Genomic DNA, 19,853 nt, shown 5'->3' with positions numbered 1-19,853 from the left:
TCGCCCTCTGTGAGGAGTTTTTCTCTGATGTCCCGTGACTGGACACCAGCTACGATGCGGTCACGCACTATTTCATCACTGCTTGTATATTTGCAATCTTTGACCAGATTCCTGAGGTCTGTCACGAATGAATCAAACGTTTCCCCTTTGTCTTGCTTTCTCTCTTGGAAAATGTATCTGGCGAATAAGGTGTTCTTTTTTGGAGAGCAGTGGGCTTTGAATTTGGTGAGAATGGTGTTGACATTCTTTTGACCTGCTTCTGCAAGGTTCCATGACTTGAAAATCTCCCTACCTTTGTCTCCTATCCATATACGGACGTATGCTGCCTGCTCCTCTGGACTTGTATTCTTCAGTGGGCCAAGAAACATCAGCTTGGCGTGATCTTCAAATCTTGTCCACTCCGTGTCTAAGTTGTTGGCAGTCCAGTTCATAGTTGGATTTTGTTGAAAAGCCATGCTGAAAATACGTACCACTGAACCACTCCCTTTGCTTCAATAACGTTACGTGTCTTTGCTTCGCTAAACGGAAGGCTATGACGTGTTAGTTTATGTGTATACAATCAGACGTAACGAGCACCAGTCCCCGCACCACTTTCAGAGTGAAATGTGAGGGGTCTGCCACTGAAACGCCGAAAAGTCCGAATACACGACCTACGTAGTAACGACGTTGTTGAACAGTGTCGGAGGGCCAATAAAACTGGATTGAACAAGCAGTTCTTTGTTCGGTTGAAACTTCGTAAACCTTACTTGTTGAGATCGCAGTCAAGGTCGCCGTGTGTGGTTTGTTGCTTGGGCTCTTGTCCGTGTTTCTGACACCATGTAAAGAGTCTGGGTGTGTTTTAGACAGTCATACAAATGATTTACCACGACATGGGTTGAACAACACGACCGGTTTATTCAGCAGTACGTGGTAGAAAAACAAGGGGGACCAAAGGGAAGTAACTCTTAGCTACGAGATCGTTGCATTCGCAACGGAGAATGATGTTACAGGGTATGAATGTGAGAGTGAATGTTTAAGTAAGTAGTGGGTAGGGGGAGTGCTGGAAGGAGGGCGCTGCGGCGGGGGTGCCAGGGGCCATCAATAGGATGCCTGCCTGTCACTTCTCGTCCCCTCTGATCCAGTTAGTGGGCAGGAGGGAGAGTGTGAATGTGATTGGAGTAATTTTTTTTCTCAAGAAACTGGTCTGCGGAAACCCCCCAATATGTGGCAAAATTATCAACGTGTTGATTGTGGCTACACAACAGAAGAAGAAGAAGAAGCAGTCCCAGAGATCTCTTGGCACATTTCAAAAATAAGATCCAAACGTGGATGCCCAAAATGGCAAATCAAACATCAGTGTCAACCACAGTAACACCCCAGCATGCACCTGACAGTGTTATTAAAACACTAACAATATTGTTTGTCGCACCAATAGCCAACACTGGCTCCTGCGATATCTGAACTCAGATCAATTCTTTTCTTTCTCAAATCTACGTTCCACTCCCGCGTTTTTTATTTCATAAAACCTAGAGAAAATCTTAACCAAATCTACTCAATTTGGCGTCATCCTTTTTATAATTCTACAGACAAACAAAATAGTATCTTTCATCTATTTCTAGCAACTATCATTTATGCATTTTTAATCATTTTATACAGAAAATTTACCTTTAAAGCAACAGGCTAAACTACTACAGGGTGCAGAACATGACGGCTTCTTGGCGTCTTTGTAAACACTAAAATCGGACTATTCACATCAAATTTAAAGTATAATCCATAAAATTATTCATATAACAAAAATAATCCAAAAAATAAAATCAAAATACTCTTCAATATTACAAATATTCTTGGTTAATAAATTAAAAAGAAAAGCATTAATAATAGAAATTTAACTTCCAAATCTTTTTACCTCAATAATCTACAACACAACAGAACGGGAGGTAATCGGAACTTCAGTCCACACTGCCACATATAGGCATATTACATATCACACAAAACTGCAAGAGACGAGCATTTTCTTAAGCTAAACCATTCTCAACAAAAATAATGTAGTTAAAAACTGTAAACAAAAAGAGTCACTGAATGAACGAGCTTTTAACGAGTTCATGTATCATTTCTGTACATTAAAACAATTAATACGTCGCGATATGTAATATATAAGGAAAAAATCCTTAATTCCTAACTATATAAAAATCATCAATAGAATCTGCTCCTAGAGTAAACATTTGTAATGTCAAAATTCAAGAGAAAACTCGACGGACAGCTCCCGTCTCGGCGCCGCTTGGCGGTGCTTTTGACACTTTTGATCGGCAATGAAATACTTCGTTTAAACCAACTACAACCCAATTATACATGTATGATATGAATCAGATTAATAACAGAAATGTAAACATCTACGAAACACGCTATAAAAATGTATAGGTATTGTAAAAACATATTTTGCTCAAGTCGGCATTTACGAATTCCAGTGGCTTGAAGAAGAGAGAGTTTTGTGGGGTAGAAATGCTGCCAGACATTTCGTACCATCGCATGCCTATAACTTAAGTGTACACAGAAAGCGATAAACGAGAAGAAAGCTTAATCATTTACATTTTAATGCACAATCTAAATTCCACTGCAACTATATTGATTTATAGAAAACAAAGGTATTTTGAATGTTTCAACTGAGTGGATTTCGAAGATCGCGCCAAAATTCATTCACATAAATATTAATTTAAAAGAGTTATAGGCTTTCTGGCTAAATGATATCATTACAGTTGAGAAGTATGATCTTTCTGAAGTCCAGTAACATAAAAACTAGAATCTCATCTGTAAGAAAGTGTTTATAATTTAACAAATTGATGAAAAAACCAGACGGCTCCTTGTGAAGGGAGATAACTTGTGACCGATTTAGCAACTTCCGCAGTAACCTTCGGCGAGTCACAAAAGTCGTCTGCTAAGCTGGCCCAACGAAGATTGTAGACAACCCGGCTACATAGAGATTGGCTGTTTCAATGCACAAAAATCTGTCATCTTCCCTTTGAAATTCCTGAATAGTTATTTGCAGTCAAAATATTTGGTAAACATCATGATAAGTATCCATATTTATTTTCCTTCTCAAAAACATTGACTTTTTTTTTGTATCCTGTATTTTTTGTTTGTAAAAAGAAAAAGAACAAAAAGAAAAAAAACAACCCAAAACAAACAAACAATAAAACAAAACAAACACGCAACCCCCCCCCCCCCCCCCCCTCAAAAAAACAACAAAATAACAAAAAAACCCACAACAAAAAACAAAAAAAACCACAATTCATCGACAACAACACAAACCCAACAACCAATCAAACAAACAAACAAAAAAAAGTACCCCAGCATCCTCATATTTCTTTTGCCGGGATAGAGCACTTTTATAATTTTAAAAAAATTTTTACAAAATTTTATGGCACTGAATGTGTTAACTGAATTCAGCATTTAACTAGATACTTATATATATATATAATTAATATATATATACAGGGATCGCGTCAACGCATGTTTTTCGCGTATTTGACGCATTTTGATTTTCGCTGACGCATTTTCACAGCGCTCACGCGTAACGCTTACGCAAAACAACTTTTACTCCAAGCCATATCAATGCAACTTTAGGACTGACTTGGCAGCTAGGTTTGCGATACTGAATCAGACAGTACAAGACAAAGTGTCTGTGCATGCGGAACACTGCGAGATGCCTACATGACTCTTAACAGCTACAGCCAATTAACAGAGTACGCGCGCACCCAACACTGCTTAGCTGACGAGTTTTGGAACAGAGTGGCGTCATTACAGGGCGTGACCAGTTTCGAGAAAGCCTGCAAAGTCGTCATCATGGATTATGACGCAACATATCCTGAGTTTGCTGTGCTGGCGAACATTGCATTGACAGTCCCTGTCAGCTCTGTTCCTTGTGAGAGAGGTTTCAGCTGGCAAAATATGATCAAAACTGCTGACCGATCAAGACTGACAGATGTGCATGTGGACACGCTGTTGCGCATTGCAATGGAAGGTCCAGCATTGAGCCAGTGCAACGAACTGATTGTCAGGGCTTGCGGTGAATTTCAGCGCCGACGTGAGCGGCGAAAATAGGTGAGTAAACCTTTGATTTAGTGTCAAAGGTCTGACGCAATTCTGACTCTAACTTTCGCGTTTTTTTGCCGACTTTGCGTAAGCGGCACGCGTTTTGAAAAAGTCTAGCGCGATCCCTGTATATATATATATATATATATATATATATATATATATATATGTGTGTGTGTGTGTGTGTGTGTGTACATATGTGTGTGTTCCACTTGTGTTCTAATAATGCATATCATCATCCAACTTACTTACATGATTTTAAATATTTACCTATTCTGTTGCCAGCCCAGACTGCCACGTCTGACCCAGGAAGAGATAAAAATTTTGGAGGAATGTAACACAGAGAGCTTCTGGTACCGATGTAAGTATTTCACTATTTTCAGCTTTTATGTTTAATTTCACTTTGTCTACTTTATTTCATATCATTTCATTTGATAACTCTGTGTGTTAATGTTTTTAAAGGAAATTAAATATGTTTAAGACCTGTCTCAAAAAAAATTGTAAGAGATTTTATTCTTAAATCTTCAAGTAAAAACTGTGAGCTTGATTCATTACCCAGTCCGCTAACCTTTTAAAAATATATCTTGATGACCTCCCACTGATCACCAGTATTATTGATTAGTCTTTAGAGTCAGACATTGTTGATGACTCTTAAATTTTTTAATTTGCCACTGTAACCCTCTTTTGAAAAAGCAAACTGTGGACACAAATCAACCCAAGAACTAAAATCATTGAAAAAGTTGTGTTACATCAGCAGCAGGAACATGTTGTTAAAAACAGCTTGATTGAAACTTGTCAGTCAGCTTATCGGAAAAGCCATAGCACAGAAACGGTCCTTCTTTCGGTCACAGATAGTCTCCTCTCAAACATAGACAAAAGATGTCTGTAGACTGTAGTGTCATTTTTAGATCTTTCAGCATCATTTGATACAATTGACTACCAGATTCTTATCAGCTGTCTTGGCACTACCTTTGGCATTTGATCTACAGCTTTAAGATGGTTTCTTCATATCTTTCAAATCATCAGCCCAGGGTTAAAGTAAAACATTGCACTTTTTAAAGCTATCCCTCTTGTGTTTGGTGTTCCTGATGGATCAGTCCTAGGGTCTGTCGTGTTCACTTTGTACACTCACTCTCAGACATTTCAAAAGGGCATTCATTTAATTACCATAGATATGCTGACATTGAATTACAAAAAGCTGTCCCACCATCTAATTTCAAAACAGTCATTACTGAATTGGAAGCTAGTGTAGCTGATGTAAAAGTATGGATGGACAAAAACAAGCAAAAGCTAAATGAAGATAAAACCAAACTCTTAGCTGTAGGAGACAGAACTTGTCTTAATGCAGTATAAAAGGACCCAGTGACATTTGGGTGAGTCAGGTCAGGGGCATAGCCCTTGCTACTGGAACCATGTAACCCAGTACTACCTGCTGCATGTGAAGTCACCCAACGACGGACCAGGCGGAGGAGGAAACCCTTCCCAACAGCTGTGAATGTGGAAGAGGATGACCAAAGGGCATGGGGAGCTCTTGTCCTTGGCTGGAAGTCCTCTTAGGAGATGGAACTCTGAAGAAAAAACCTGCACCTGCTGAGGCCGGCCTACATGTGGTAGTATCTGCACCTGTGGGACAACTCCTCTTCACTAAAATAAGTCACCTGTGCTGGTCAGGCAACCAGGCTAATGTCGGAACGTTGAGCTAGCCTTTCAACACCCAGCTTTCCCAAGCCCTGCGGCGATGGAGAAGTGGTAATGGGGACATGCACAGGGTGCTGCTGGCAGTTCCTAGTCACGACTCTGCACGCAGGAGGCTGTGGGGTAATGGTCGTCCGACATAGACTGGGGCAGATGCAGCGCCCGTATCCTCCCACAGTGTCAGAGCAGCCCTTTTTAGGGACAGCACTGCTCTCCCCACATGGGGAAGGGGAGATAAAAGGATCCCGAAACAAAGCCTGCCTCACCTAGTACCTAGTAGGAAACCGCACCTACTTGGACATCCAACACTAACGGTCAAAAACAACAGAAGAAAAGAACCAGGAGTCATGCCCTGACTCTTGGTGCCTGGAATGTTCATACCCTTTTAGACAGAGACGACAGACCAGAAAGGCGAACAGCGCTTATTGCTAGAATGCTTGATCGCTACCAGGTGGACATAGCAGCCCTGAGCGAAAACAGGTTTGCTGGTGAAACCCAGCTGGAGGAAGTTGGAGGGGGCTACACCTTCTACTGCTTTTACTGCATTGGGAAGCCAGATGGCACCCCAAGAACCTCAGACGTGGGCTTTGCCATACAAACCAAACTTGCATGACAGCTTGACAGCCTTCCACGTGGGATAAATCCTGATGACCCTGTGTCTGAAGCTGTCTGAGGATCACTTCTCCACAGTCATCAGCTGCTGTGCCCCGACGATGACCAACCCTGATGACATCAAAGAAGCTTTCTACGAGGAGCTAAGCCACACCATTTCAGCGGTAGACAGAAAGGACAGGCTGATCATCCTTGGGGATTTCAGTGCCCACATCGGCGTGGACTTCTCCTCGTGGCCAAAAGTCCTAGGACAGCATGGCACTGGCAAGTGCAACTCCAACGGACTGCTTTTGCTCTCGCTCTGCACGCAGCATGGACTGACCATCACCAGCACTCTCTTCCAACAAGTGAACAAGTACAAGAACACATGGATGCACCCCTGCTCTAAGCAATGGCACATGCTGGACTATGTGATTGTCCGGCAGAGGGACAGAAGTGATGTTTCCATTACACGCTGCATGAGAGGAGCAGTCTGTTGGTTGGACCATTGCCTGCTGCTGCAGCAGCAAATCCAAGCAGCTCTCCAAGAAATTCCTGCATTGACTGATGTAGAAGAGGTATGGAGCACCTTTAGAGATGCTGTGTACACAGCAGCAGCTGACACGCTTGGCTTTGTACAGAGGAGCCACAAAGACTGGTTTGACGAGAACGACTCTGGAATCTCCAAGCTCCTGGACACACTGCATATCAGGATCACATTACCGATAAAGACTGCCAGAGGAAGAAGGACCAGTTCTTGCAAACCAGGCAGTTCGTACAGAAGAGGCTATGTGAGATGAAGAACACATGGTGGGAGAGAAAGTCCGAAGAGCTTCAGTCCACTGCTGATGCTCACGACATGAAAACCTTCCATGATGGTCTCCGAGCTGTGTATGGGCCGAGAGTCACAGGATCAACCCCTGTCCGAGCCTTGGACCAGACCACCCTCCTGACAGACAAGAAAGACATCCTTGTCTGCTGGGCAGAGCACTTCAGCACCATCCTCAACATGGACTCATCCATATCTGATGAGGTAATTGCAGCCCTCCCACAGCTACCAGTCAGTGACTTGCCAGGTGCCCCTCCCACCAAGGCCGAGACCCGGAAGGCCCTGAAGCTGACAAAGTCAGGAAAAGCACCAGGAGTGGATGGAATCCAGGCTGACATCTACAAGTATGAAAGCGAGGTGCTGACAGACAAGCTGACTGCCCTGTTCCAGTCTATCTGTGAGAGAGGGGAGGTCCCCCAGGATTTCAAGGATGCTTCGATTGTCCACATTTACAAATGGAAGGGAGACAAAACATCCTGCGATAACCACCATGGAATCTCTCTCCTTTGCATCGCCGGCAAGATCTTTGCCCGCATCATATTGAACAGACTGGTTGACCATGTCTCCAACACAGTCATCCCTGCAGCACAGTGCGGCTTCCACTCAGGCAGGGGAACATGTGACATGGTATTTGCCGTACGCCAGATGCAAGAGAAGTGCTGTGAGCAGAACAAGGGGCTTCACATGGTCTTTGTAGACTTGACTAAGGCCTTCAACACGGTGAACCACTGTGGTCTGTGGAAGATCCTCCTAAAGTTTGGCTGCCCAGAGAGCCTAATCCAGCTGATTGTGTCATTCCACGATGGCATGCAGGCGAGAGTACAGGAAAATACTGACATGTCGGATCCGTTCCCTGTGGTAAGTGGAGTGAAGCAGGCCTGGCACCCACACTGTTCTCCATTCTCTTCTCTGCCATGCTGATTGACGCCTTCCAAGGCTGACCGGGGCATCTACATCCAGTTTCGCACAGATGGCAAACTTTTCAACCTGCGGCGACTCCACGCCAGGTCCAGGGTGTTTGAGGCACTGTTGAGAGAGTTCCTCTTCGCTGATGACTGTGCGCTTGCTGTACACACCCATGAGGACATGCAGGCACTTTGGACTCACCATCAGCCTCAGCAAGACCAAGTTCATGTACCAACCAGCTAGCTTACAGAACACCAGTGCCTCCCCCCCACCTGCAATCAAGATCGATGACACAAGTCAGTCGACAAGTTTTGCTACCTGGGCAGCACCCTATGCAGCAACAGAGCCCTTGATGCAGAAGTGACGCTGCGCATCGCCAAGGCCAGCTCCGCCTTTGGCAGAGTCAACAACAGGCTGTGGAACAACAAAGGCATCAGGCTCAGCACCAAAATCAAAACCTACAGAGCTGTTGTGCTGACCACCTTGTTGTATTGCTGTGAAACATGGACGATGTATCGCCGTCACATTCAACACCTTGAGCAGTTTCACCAGAGATGCCTACGAAAGATCCTCGGCATAAAGTGGCAAGACAGTGTCTCCAACCTCCATATCCTAGAGAGGAGCGGCCTGCCCAGCATCGAAAGCCTACTAATCCAGTGCCAGCTACGCTGGACAGGACACGTTGTCCGCATGACAGACAGCAGGATCCCAAAGATGCTCTTGTATGGCCAGCTGAAGGAAGGCCACCGCGAACTTGGAAGACCCTGCAAGCGCTTCAAGGACACCTTGAAGACAAACCACAAAGCCTGTGACATGGAAATTGCTTCCTGGGAAACTGATGCCTTTGACTGCTCTCGCTAGAGGATGCTGTGCTTTAGTGGCATAAAGACGTTTGAAAACAAGAGAACGCTGGCCAGTAAGGAGAAGCGTAAGCGAAGGAAGCAGGGCTCAACTTCTGGAGACGTTTTCCCTTGCAATTCCTGTGGGAAGTGCTGCGCATCCAGAATCGGCCTCTTCATCCATATGAGGATACACACTGACAGATAAACCTGCCTGCCTACTCGTCCGTCGGTCAGATGGGAGACTCCATTATGTGTATCTTGACCAAACCTTGATTGTGAACAACCAAATTTCATTCTTGTGTGGCTCATGTCACTTTCATCTTTGTTGGCTGGCCTCATATGTAACTCAGAAAAACATGGCTCACTTGGTTTCCTCTTTCGTTCTGTCCAGACTGGATTACTGCAATTCCACTCTTGCGGGTTTACCATCTTCTTCTATCAACAGATTACAGGAAATTCAGAACAACGCTGCATGACTGGTTTTCACCAAAAAGAAATCTGATCATGTTACTCCTCTTCTGAATTGGTTGTGGCTGGCTTCCAGTTGAGATCCTCATTCACTAAAGCTAGTCACATTAACCTTGAAACGTGTGTGTGTGGGTGGGTGGGGGTAGAGGGTACAGTGTTCTTTTATGTGTGTAAGCGTGTCTATGTCCAAATGGAAATCTATGTCAGAAATATTTTAATGCTTGTGCAGTTTTGTTTTAGCGCAGTCAATATTTAATGTCACTTTGTATGTGTGTGTGTCTCTGTGTCTGTCTGTATCTGTCTGTCTGAGCGTTTCTGTCTGTGTCTGTGTCTCTGTGTGTGTATTATATGTGTGTTTGTGTGTCTGCGAGTGAGGGATGTTGTGTGTGTGTGTGCGTGTGTTAATAAATGCATTTAATTACACATACTTAACCTTGACCCACTAGTGCAGACTCCAGCAGGGGTCTGATTCCTGTCCTGTGCAAACTACTACCTGCCTGTGCAGAGAAAACGAAAGTAGCTATGGCCGATAACCTCCCAAAGTAGGTTACCTCCCCTTTGCATCCCTGACTAGCGCCCTCTTTTCCCAGCAGCCATCTTGACTCTTGCTCCTGTGCTCTGCATACGGCTAAGTTTTTTTTTCCGTATTTTCTGTCTGTCTATTGATTCTTTGGCGCTCTCGTTTTGTGTCTGATGATGAATCACAACAGGTCACAAAACTACTTGGTCTGATTGGGTGATCAAGCTCATATTAAGGTGCGATCACAATAGACCGGCGGACACAGTGAATACTTAGAAAAATCGTGTTGGCACTTACTTTCAAAAATTAAAATCCAAAACTCAATTCATTACTCATTAATAAGCCTTGTGCTTTATTAGATTATAAAAATCTGTCTATACAATTATGGGGGCTCTGACTTCCCCCCATTTCCAGCGGGCAAAAAGTCTTATAGGCCTTATTGACATGATATCATCTGACACTGGGCCCTCAACCTCAGGCTTCGTCTACAACGCTAACCCTCCACCTCCTCCACTGCCTCCACTCTCTCCGGTCGACTCCATACCTCCACCACCTCCTACGCCTCCGGCGGCTTCTCAGGGTTTGTTTCATCATATTCAGGTCAGTGGTGTTGTTTCTCTTCACTCAATTGATCCGCGGTTGGTCTCAACGCGCTCTGCGTTTTCTTGGCCCTGCAAGTCGGCAGTGCGCGAGTTGCCCTCCTCTATCTCTTTCCCCATGCCCACAATTTCAAGGGATGAGTGTGCTCCCTCTCAGGGAATCCAACACGGACTTAATGTCCTCCACTTCGCACACTTGGTCCGCTCCTATATCTCATACGTCTGTGAGCAAGGCCGTGGCCACGGATTGCGCGCCACTCACGTGGCATGCCCTGACCGTTTCGAGTCCAACAGCGACCGTTTCGGGTAGGAAAGCCCTCCCTCTTGGTAGGGAGGAAGGTGACCCATTAGGGGACACGCACACGTGTGCACCCCCACCCCACCCCTCTCCAGCACCGAATTTCAAATTCAGGGGAGGCACCCCTGCCAGTGAGCACAGTAGTTACCTGCCTTGCACCGGCATTGCCCCTCACCCACACCACAGGTGCATGCACAGTCCTTCCAACCTCGGCGGTGGCAGTTCCCTCTGTCATACCACTGGACTCTGCTGTTACCCAACCAGTGGTGGCTCAGACACAAGCCCCAACTGACAATCAGCATCTCATACTGTCTACGTTACATGACATCCGCGGCCACAGATTGTGGCTCTGTCATGTGGAATGCCCTCAACCGTCTCATGTCCAGTGGTGACCGATTCGGATGGGGAAGCCCTCCCTCTACTTAGGGAGGAAGGACACTTTTAGGTGGTCGGCTAGGGGGACAAAAAATTGCACCGCTTCTCAGCATTGACCACGGCACCAAGGGACGTTATTATTACCTCCCTTGCGGCCCACTTCACCCGTGTCGGTTATGGTGGCATCGAACCACGAACTCATACACGCGACATGACATTCCTCCCTCCACAGTGCGGAAGCGTAACAAAAGGGGATATGTCCTGGAGACCTCCTCCACTTTGCCAATTTTTTGGCGCCAATGGAAACTTGGGCAATAGGCAACGCAGTTACTTCCTTTGCACTTACACAGCAAGTCCAGTCCTCTTTACTGACCACTAGCGATGTTCTTTTGCATTCTCATAGGACCTTGCTGTCCACAGGAGGGCTTTATGCAGCAGCTTCTATCAGCTACTGACAACCTTTATTTTCATTCCTCTATTTCTCAGGCAATATGCCACTCAACTTTTTGGCCTCTTCACCCCCCCATCACTTGCAGACATAATGTTGCTTTGCAAGGAACCAATCCACTTACCATTCTTTTCTTGACAAACACAATAACAATGAAATAAAACAGAAACAATAATATATTTGTTATCATTGATGTTAAAAAAAATTACAAAAGAAAAAAAAGAAAAAAAAAAGAAAAAAAGAGGGAACACACACAAATCCATGCATGCACATCTCTCGGTATATATACATATGTGCGTGCGTTTCGGCCATATGTTCATACATTCTTCATATTAACAGGTACCATTACACTTCTATCTCTATACATTGAGATTTTCTATTTCAGCAGTATATGCGCATTTTTTTTTTTTTTTTTTGCACACTTCTGTACATGAGGCTCAGGACTGTGTGTCTACATACAGGCACAATCTTCACATATGTATGTACATATCTATTAGACATTTTGCATTACATTTTCATTTCACATTCCTATTTACTTGAGCATATCCATGTTTGCTACATATATGCTTGTGCATGTGTTCTTTTTCGTGCATTGATCTGTAGGCATGGTCACATTCCCTGATATCTCTCATTGAAGTCTACGTACATCCTATGTGCATATTTGTACACATCTTTGTATAGAGTTTCCTCACTCCATATTGGAGGACTGCTACATACAGAGACACATCTGTCTCGTGCAAGCTTGAACATATGCTCCTGGCCACATCCACATCTCTGCTGTAGCTGGCTCCAAGGGACCTACACACACTCCCTCCTCACCCACAGGGCTAGAGATGCCCTAACTTGGTACAAGGAGGGATGAGGCAGTCCAGCTTAGAGGTGCAACTCCAGACACACATGCCCTTCATTCCTTCCAGGTTTGTAAGGCATCCCTTCTTCTCTCCCTTGCCTACAACAACCCTTGGTTTGCACCACTGTGGTTGTGACAACAGCTCCACACGGGCTCTACATCCTAACCGGCCCTCCCATGAAGGGGTGTATGCCTTTGCCTTTCAAGTTTTAGCAGGCCCCAAAACTGCCCACTGGGCAGGAGACAATCACCCTAAGTCCATCTCTTCCACTCCTTACTAGCAGCAGAAGGTCTGGGAAATAATTGTTTTCCTCTATACTTGGGAGAAAAGACATATTGATGAGGACGAATGCGTCTCACAAAGCACAACGAACCGTTCATTAGCCACAGGGGCGCACCTTTCTGCCCACTCATACCAGCACGGCAGATGCCGTATTCAAGCCCGTTAGATCGGCCCATCACCTTGCTTGAACAGAGATCCAGCATCAACGTCTCAAACAATTGGCGTTGGAAAGCACTTTCTGCACTTGGTCTTCCCTGCCTGACCCTTTCAGCCTCAACACACAACCACTGCTGTGGTTTCAGACGGGCATTCCTTCTCAAGCACTGTCTTTCCAATGAGACACTTCCAGGGGTTTCTAGCCTAGACAGGCTATCCCATCATGGAGCTTTTCAGTTTCAGTTTCAGTAGCTCAAGGAGGCATCACTGCATTCGGACAAATCCATATACACTACACCACATCTGCCAAGCAGATGCCTAACCAGCAGCGTAACCCAACATGCTTAGTCAAGGGCCTGACAGAGGATGACTTTATTGTCACTTTGGAAGCAAGCACCATGTCTTTCAGACACATGGTTGCCCCACAAGACCCTGTCACATTCTTCCGGCTTCCTTACATTTCAGCAGAACCTGCATGGTGGACACCTTCATCCCTCAAGCATGTGGGATCAAAGTAAGACTGAAGAATTCAAGCTTGTTTGATTGCTGAAGAAGTGATTGACATGAGGAGCAGAGCATTAGCTATGATTGACACAGATATTAACCAAGTGATATGTATATTCACCAGTAGCATACTCCATTGCAGTGAGTGTATGAAATATGAATAAAGGTTGGAACAAGAGTATGTTGATTCTGTGTGGTGTGATTTTGAATGTAAACAAGCTAAGATAAAAGCTAGACAGTTCCTCGACTTTTGCCGGCATACCAAAGATAAAATGACTGGAGAAAACACGTGGAAGACAGGAAAGCCTATTAAGTATTATGTATAAGAAATTAATCAGAAAGAAAAAGACTGGATATAAATGTGAGAAGGCTGGGTGGCTTGCTTCCTTTGGCAATGATAGCAGAATGTTCTGGAAAGAAATTAGGACATTAGGTGGAAGGAGGAGAGTGGGCCCAAGTAAAGAAATTTCTGAGGATACATGGTTTCATCATTTTCAGACTTTGTTTAACGATAATGAGCTGGTTGACAAGAGTTGTTGCCCATGATGAAAGAATTATTTCCCCTGATGATTTTAGACTGTAATGAATTGAACAATCCCATTACAGAGTCAGAAGTTTGTACTTCATTTAGCTTGTTTGAAAAATGGAAAATTGTTTGGTGTGGATGACATATTGCCTGAAATGTTAAAATTGTCTACCGATCAGTCTGTTCAGTTTATGACAAAAAATTTTCACTGTAATTTTTGACAGTCCAATATACCCAAAAGAATGGACAAAAGCAATTATTGTGCCACTTTTCAAAAAAGGAGACAAGAATTTGACTTTGAACTACAGAGGAGTATCTCTTTTAAGTATCGTAAGTATATGTTAGACAGGCATATTGAACAGAAGATTAACAAAGTGGACTGAAGACAATAAAAAGTTGAGGGAATCGCAGGCGGGTTCCAGGAAAGATTACTTGACTTTTGATCATACATTTACTTTGAATGCTATTATACAAAAAAAGCTTTTCTAAGAAAGGTGGAAAACTCTATGCCTGCTTTGTTGAACTGAAATCTGCATTCGATTCCATTCAGCGGGAGCCGCGAATTGATATACTGTGTGAGACAGGAGTTAGTGGAAAATTTGTAAGTGCCATTTCAGCTATGTACCAGTCTGTTGTTTCATGTGTAAGAGTCGATAGCCGTCTAACAGACTTCTTTGAATTCCCTGTAGGAGTAAGGCAAGGTTGTATTCTTTCGCCAATACTGTTTCAATATTTATCAACGAAACTGCAGCTTATGTAGACGAAAATGGGATGCATGGTATTCAGTTGTTACCAGGTAATAGAGGTATTGTTCAGCTTTTCATTCTCCTCTTCACAGATGACATTGTTCTTCTGTCAGACACTGCTAGGGGTCTCCAAAACCAAATTGACCTGCTCAACCAAGCCTGTAAGGATTTGTATTTAAAGATTAATGGTGATAAAACAAAAATTATGGTATTCAGAAAAGGTGGGTTTTTTGGGGGGGGGAAATGAAAAGTGGTGGCTAGATGGAAGTGATTTAGAAGTAGTCAACGAATTTAAGTACCTGGGTTTTGTTTTCACGGCTAAGATCAGCTGGGCAAGATGTGTAGAAGATTTGACAATAAAGGGGAAGAGAGCAAGCGCTGACTGTATTAAGAATATCATCGAGCTAAATGATATATCAAAGCCATGCTTTTTCAAAATCTTTGACACTCTGGTTTTACCTGTGCTCCTGTATTCATCCGAAATGTGGGGTATGAAGAGGATAGATACCATTGAAAAAGTACATACTTTTGTTTGTAAATGTTTTCTGAAGGTCCCTTTGAAAGTGCCAAACAAATTTGTTTATGGTGAGCTTGGGCGACATCCGCTATATATCAACAGCACTGTGAATGCATGAAATACTTTTAAAGATTTTGAAAATGGACATGGAAAGATTACCTAGACAAGCCTACTTAATGTTAAGAAATCTGGATGATAGAGGTAAAACGTACTGGGCAACCTTGGTTAAAAATACATTATTTCAGTTGGGCTTGGGATATACTTCGTACAACCAAGGTGTTGGACATGAAGCCACCTTTATTTCCTTATTAAAACGAAGACTGACAGACAGTTTTATCCAAGACTGGAACAGTTCAATAATGAATAAAGACACTTATGATACTTACAGATTGTTAAAAAGTGATTTTGAATGTGAAAAATATTTTGCATTCATGATGATACTTACAGATTGTTAAAAAGTGATTTTGAATGTGAAAAATATTTTGCATTCATGAATGTATGTTTCCGGGACTGTCTTGTGAAACTACGAATTGGTGTGTTACCAATAAAAGAATCCAGGTGGTGTAGGTCCCTCAACTTAAATTCCAATTATTTATGTACTATTTATGTACAGTCTGTAAAGTAGATGACTCTGAACACCACTTTATTTATGTGTCCCTCATACACCAGTATCAGAAACAAGTACTTACCAGGTATTACCCAAGATAACACTGAAATATTGAAACATGGATCTACTGAAAAAATAAGAAAGTTAAGTATGTAACTTTTCTTTGCTCTTCGTCATAAACAACGGTTTGCTGATGTGTGATTTGACCTTAATTAAGAATAGTTTGGTTTGATTATTCATGTTACTACTCAGTTGACATGATATGCATACCAAAGATGTACACTCTTTTTGCCAGAGACCCTTTCCTGTGGGTTGGTGGCCGCCTTAAGGAATGAAATTTTGTTGTTGTTGTTCTTTGTCGTTCTCTCTCAGTGTGACTGTGTTTGAGTGTTTGTGTGTGTGTGTGTGTGTGTGTGTGTGTGTGTGTGTGTGTGTGTCTGTTGGGAGCTGGGAGGTTGGGGTTGTGGAAGGGGCATAATAATCAGGCCAAAATTTAGCAGTTTAATGTGTCTGTCAGGTTTTAGGATGCTGATTCCTGGAAGAAAGTTTTTATTATTGGACTTGTGTAACTATTTGATCAGTCGCTGTAAAGAACAAAAGAGGATACACAAGATTACAGAAAATGATAATCAGGCAATAGTCTTTAAAAACATCGTCAAAAGTCAAATTAAGGGAGCACTTCAGATAGTGCTTACTGAGATCAACCACAAAACATTTTTAACATGTCCAAAGTCTACTAAAAGGGTGTTAAATTTCTATTCAGGTCTTCCTCACCATCCATGATTCTGGTTTGAAAAGTGTATATGTAAATCTGTTCTTTGCCAGTATGACAGGTCAGTCTGTTGGAATGGAGTTGTGGCTTTATTGCCTACATGACTGTTAACCTGTCTTCAGGCTTTCCCAAATTTTACTTCAGCCAGAAAGAGAAATAATGTCATAACTGTTGTCAAACCATATTATGAATATACATGAACACAGTACAACAGTATGGTGTATGGCATGATCAGCAGCTTTGAGCATTGACTGTCAAACCAGTCAGTGATTGAAGTAATGCAGCTCACACATAGCAGACAACTACTTAACTAGCATCCTTGGTCGACTTCATGCAAGCAAATCAGGTATGATTCATGACCCAGATCATACCAGAGATGCTGATTGTTCTGAGATGTATACATAGTGGTATATCATGAGTCAAACAAGCCTGAAATGTTTGTGGGAGGAGTGGGAAAGGGGAAAGGCAAGTGCCATGAGAAGGACAAAGGAGAAGAGACAAAGAAAAGACGTGGAAGGGGTAGGGAGATGAGTAGGAAGAGGGTGGCTTATGGACTGATAATGGCACACTTTTTGGAGTTATTCCAAAATGTAGTCTGATAGTTTTATTATTCTAGTTAGTCCTTAACCCATTTAGTTTTGTATAAAATTTTTTTTTTTAAAGTGCTCTCCACTTGCCAGGGAATTTTGAGGATTCTGGAGTAATAGACAATATTTTTTTTAAAGGTGCAAAAACTATAGGAGATACAGAAGCAGAGTAAATATTTTTGTAAAGGAAAATGAATATGGTTTCAGAGTCTGGGATCCCCCCCCCCCCTTGCCCCCCAATCATTTTGATTGTAGGTGACTATTCAGGCATATTTCAAAGTGATGATGATATTTTTTGTGCATCAAAAAAGTCTATTTCCACTTCCTCAGAATGACATCCAAAAGGAGAGGAAACAAAATACAGCCAGAAATAGCATGCTTTGTTAGATTATACCTGTAGAAGAAAACAAGTTACGTGTTTATGATAACAATTACAATGCTTGTGGCATGTAAGTGAATTAATTGTTCCAGCAATGACAAACGTGAGTTCAGTCAAGATAAGAAGCCAATCATATTCTCAGTAACTGGGCAGTCAAGCTTTTTTTTTTTTTAACACCTAAGAGCAGACCCATTTTAGAGGGAGGAAACACTTTGATGATACTCTGTCCTGGTTGCAATTGAGTTGAATAAGTGTCTGCCGTTTGTCCTGTTTGCCTTCTCTACAAAGAAATCTGTCAATTGATCAGTGACAAAAAGCATGAAAAAATAAAAACATGTGATTCCCATCCACTGTCTGTCAACCCTGGATTTCAAGAATATTGTGGACTAATGGTTGTTGTCCATTTCCTTCTAGTTGAACTCTGTGAAAGACAGTTCACTGACAACCATGGCCATGCCCCCTTTCTGTGTCCTCTATCTGGTCTTTGACCTATGATCCGTCTGATCTTAGACCACTGTTCTCTCCTCTTTCCCCTCTTACTCTTGTCAAATAGCTCAAAAGTGCTGCACCCTTACTGTCAGTCATTGTCACTGGTTTCAAAATTGATGTCAGATTGTATAGATGGACTGGACAAAACATTGAATATTGCTGTCAGTTTTGTCATTGTCATTGTCATTGTCATCACCTTCGAGTTAAAACCAATCATCAGACAAGATAGTACCATACTTCTTCAGTGCTCCCAGGCCATGTTCAGATGGTCAGTCCAGAGTAGGTTACGAAGTCTGCAGTATGCTGGAGCTTTGTAGCCGTTCCCCACAACCTGTCCAGGAGCGCTGTGGGACTGGGCCAGATCTGGCACCTCAGCTCTTTGTTTTGAGGACAGTTTTGCAGGTCATGGGCTGAAGTTCGAGGAGCGGTGTCACATGGACATTGGTCTGTGTGGGAAATTTTCAGCTTGTAGAGATGGGAGAGGAGCTGGCAGTGGCCTGTTCACAGTCTGAGGATGATGACGTGCTGAGTTCGACCCAGTTGATGGATGCTGTCTTCCTCTGCTCCCAGATGTAGCCGTTCTCGCCAGTTGTTTCTGAAGTGGCTGTACAGGATGGTCTTTGCCTCCCCAAAGCTAAGGGGGTGGGCAGATTGGGTGAGCCTGCTTCCTGCTTTGGAGAGCTTGTCTGCCTCTTCATTTCCTGCAATGTCGCAGTGAGAGGGGATCCACTGCAGGACCGTTGTGGTTTTGGTGCTTCGGGCCAGTATCTCAGACTGGATGTCCCACAAAGATTTGTCCCCCACTCTGGTCTGGAGGCTTTGTAGGACAGCTCGGCAGTCGGTGAGGAAGAGAGCGTGGTCTGGCAAACTGTTTCTCTGGTTGAGGAGTTGGGCTGCAGCTGGTAGCGCAGATGCTTCGGCTCTAAAATTCGTTGAGGTGAGGTCAGTAGCAGTGGAATGCCTCACTGAGCTGCCATCTGGGAATCGGATGTAGACACCATCTCCTCCATTCCCAACAGCATTCTTGGCAGAGCCTTCTGTATATACACGGGTCCAGGTGGTGCTCGGGTAGTCCCTATCCAGTGCATCCAGGGTCAGCAGCTTCAGCTCAGCATCCAGGAACTGGCCTTTGCTCTGAATGCCGGGGATGTCAAGGACAGCAGGGGGGACATCTAGTGACCAGTCTTCGAAGTCTTGCAGGGGTTCAACAGGTTGGTTCCTGTCAGGCAAGCACTGGCCATGGGTCTGGTGGAGGGCCTTAACGAGGTGGTTTGTGCTTCTGCGCTTCAGCCTATTCTTGGTTGGGGCCTGGAGTTTTGAAGACAGAGGGTGTGATGGAAGCCGTTTCATCTTCTCACTCTGGCGAAGCAGTCTCTCCTCTCTACTCTCTTCCAGAGACATGAGGCCAGCAGTCCCTGCCATAGCATTGATAGGTGTGGTCTTCATGCCACCTGTGATGAGGCGCAGACTGGTGTATGGATTTTGGCTAAGGGCTCTGTGCTAGACTTAGCTACTGTTGCCCAGGCGTTGGAGGCATACTCCATGTGAGGTCTGACTGATCCTGTGTGAACCTGAGTCAGGATCTTTTTGTTAGCTCCCCACTTGGTGCTGGCCAGTTTCTTCATCACAGCCATCTTGCATGTGGCTTTGCTCTGGGCGGTGCTGATGTGAGAAGACCAGGATAACATGCGGTCCAATTTCACACCGAGGTAGGTGGGTGTGTCCTGTTGAGGGATCGACTCTCCTTCAGTCTGGAGGGTGAAGGTCTCTTTCTTTGGGGACAGGGAGAAGCAGGTGG

General features: G+C 43.8%; 1 protein-coding gene across 3 annotated transcripts in view; it reads left to right on the top strand.

The window, feature by feature from the left end:
• LOC143283913 (OCIA domain-containing protein 1-like) overlaps positions 1 to 19,853 on the top strand; it is a 152,104-nt gene that overhangs the window by 30,186 nt on the left and 102,065 nt on the right. For all 3 annotated transcript variants that reach the window (XM_076590331.1, XM_076590330.1, XM_076590329.1), the window contains exon 3: positions 4,354 to 4,429. In XM_076590331.1, the coding sequence (XP_076446446.1) occupies positions 4,354 to 4,429 (76 nt within the window). The remainder of the gene's footprint in view (positions 1 to 4,353; positions 4,430 to 19,853) is intronic.

This window comes from Babylonia areolata, chromosome 7 (genome assembly GCF_041734735.1).
Source record: "Babylonia areolata isolate BAREFJ2019XMU chromosome 7, ASM4173473v1, whole genome shotgun sequence".
Taxonomy (NCBI): domain Eukaryota; kingdom Metazoa; phylum Mollusca; class Gastropoda; order Neogastropoda; family Buccinidae; genus Babylonia; species Babylonia areolata.
This window is presented reverse-complemented; position numbering and strand designations above follow the sequence as displayed.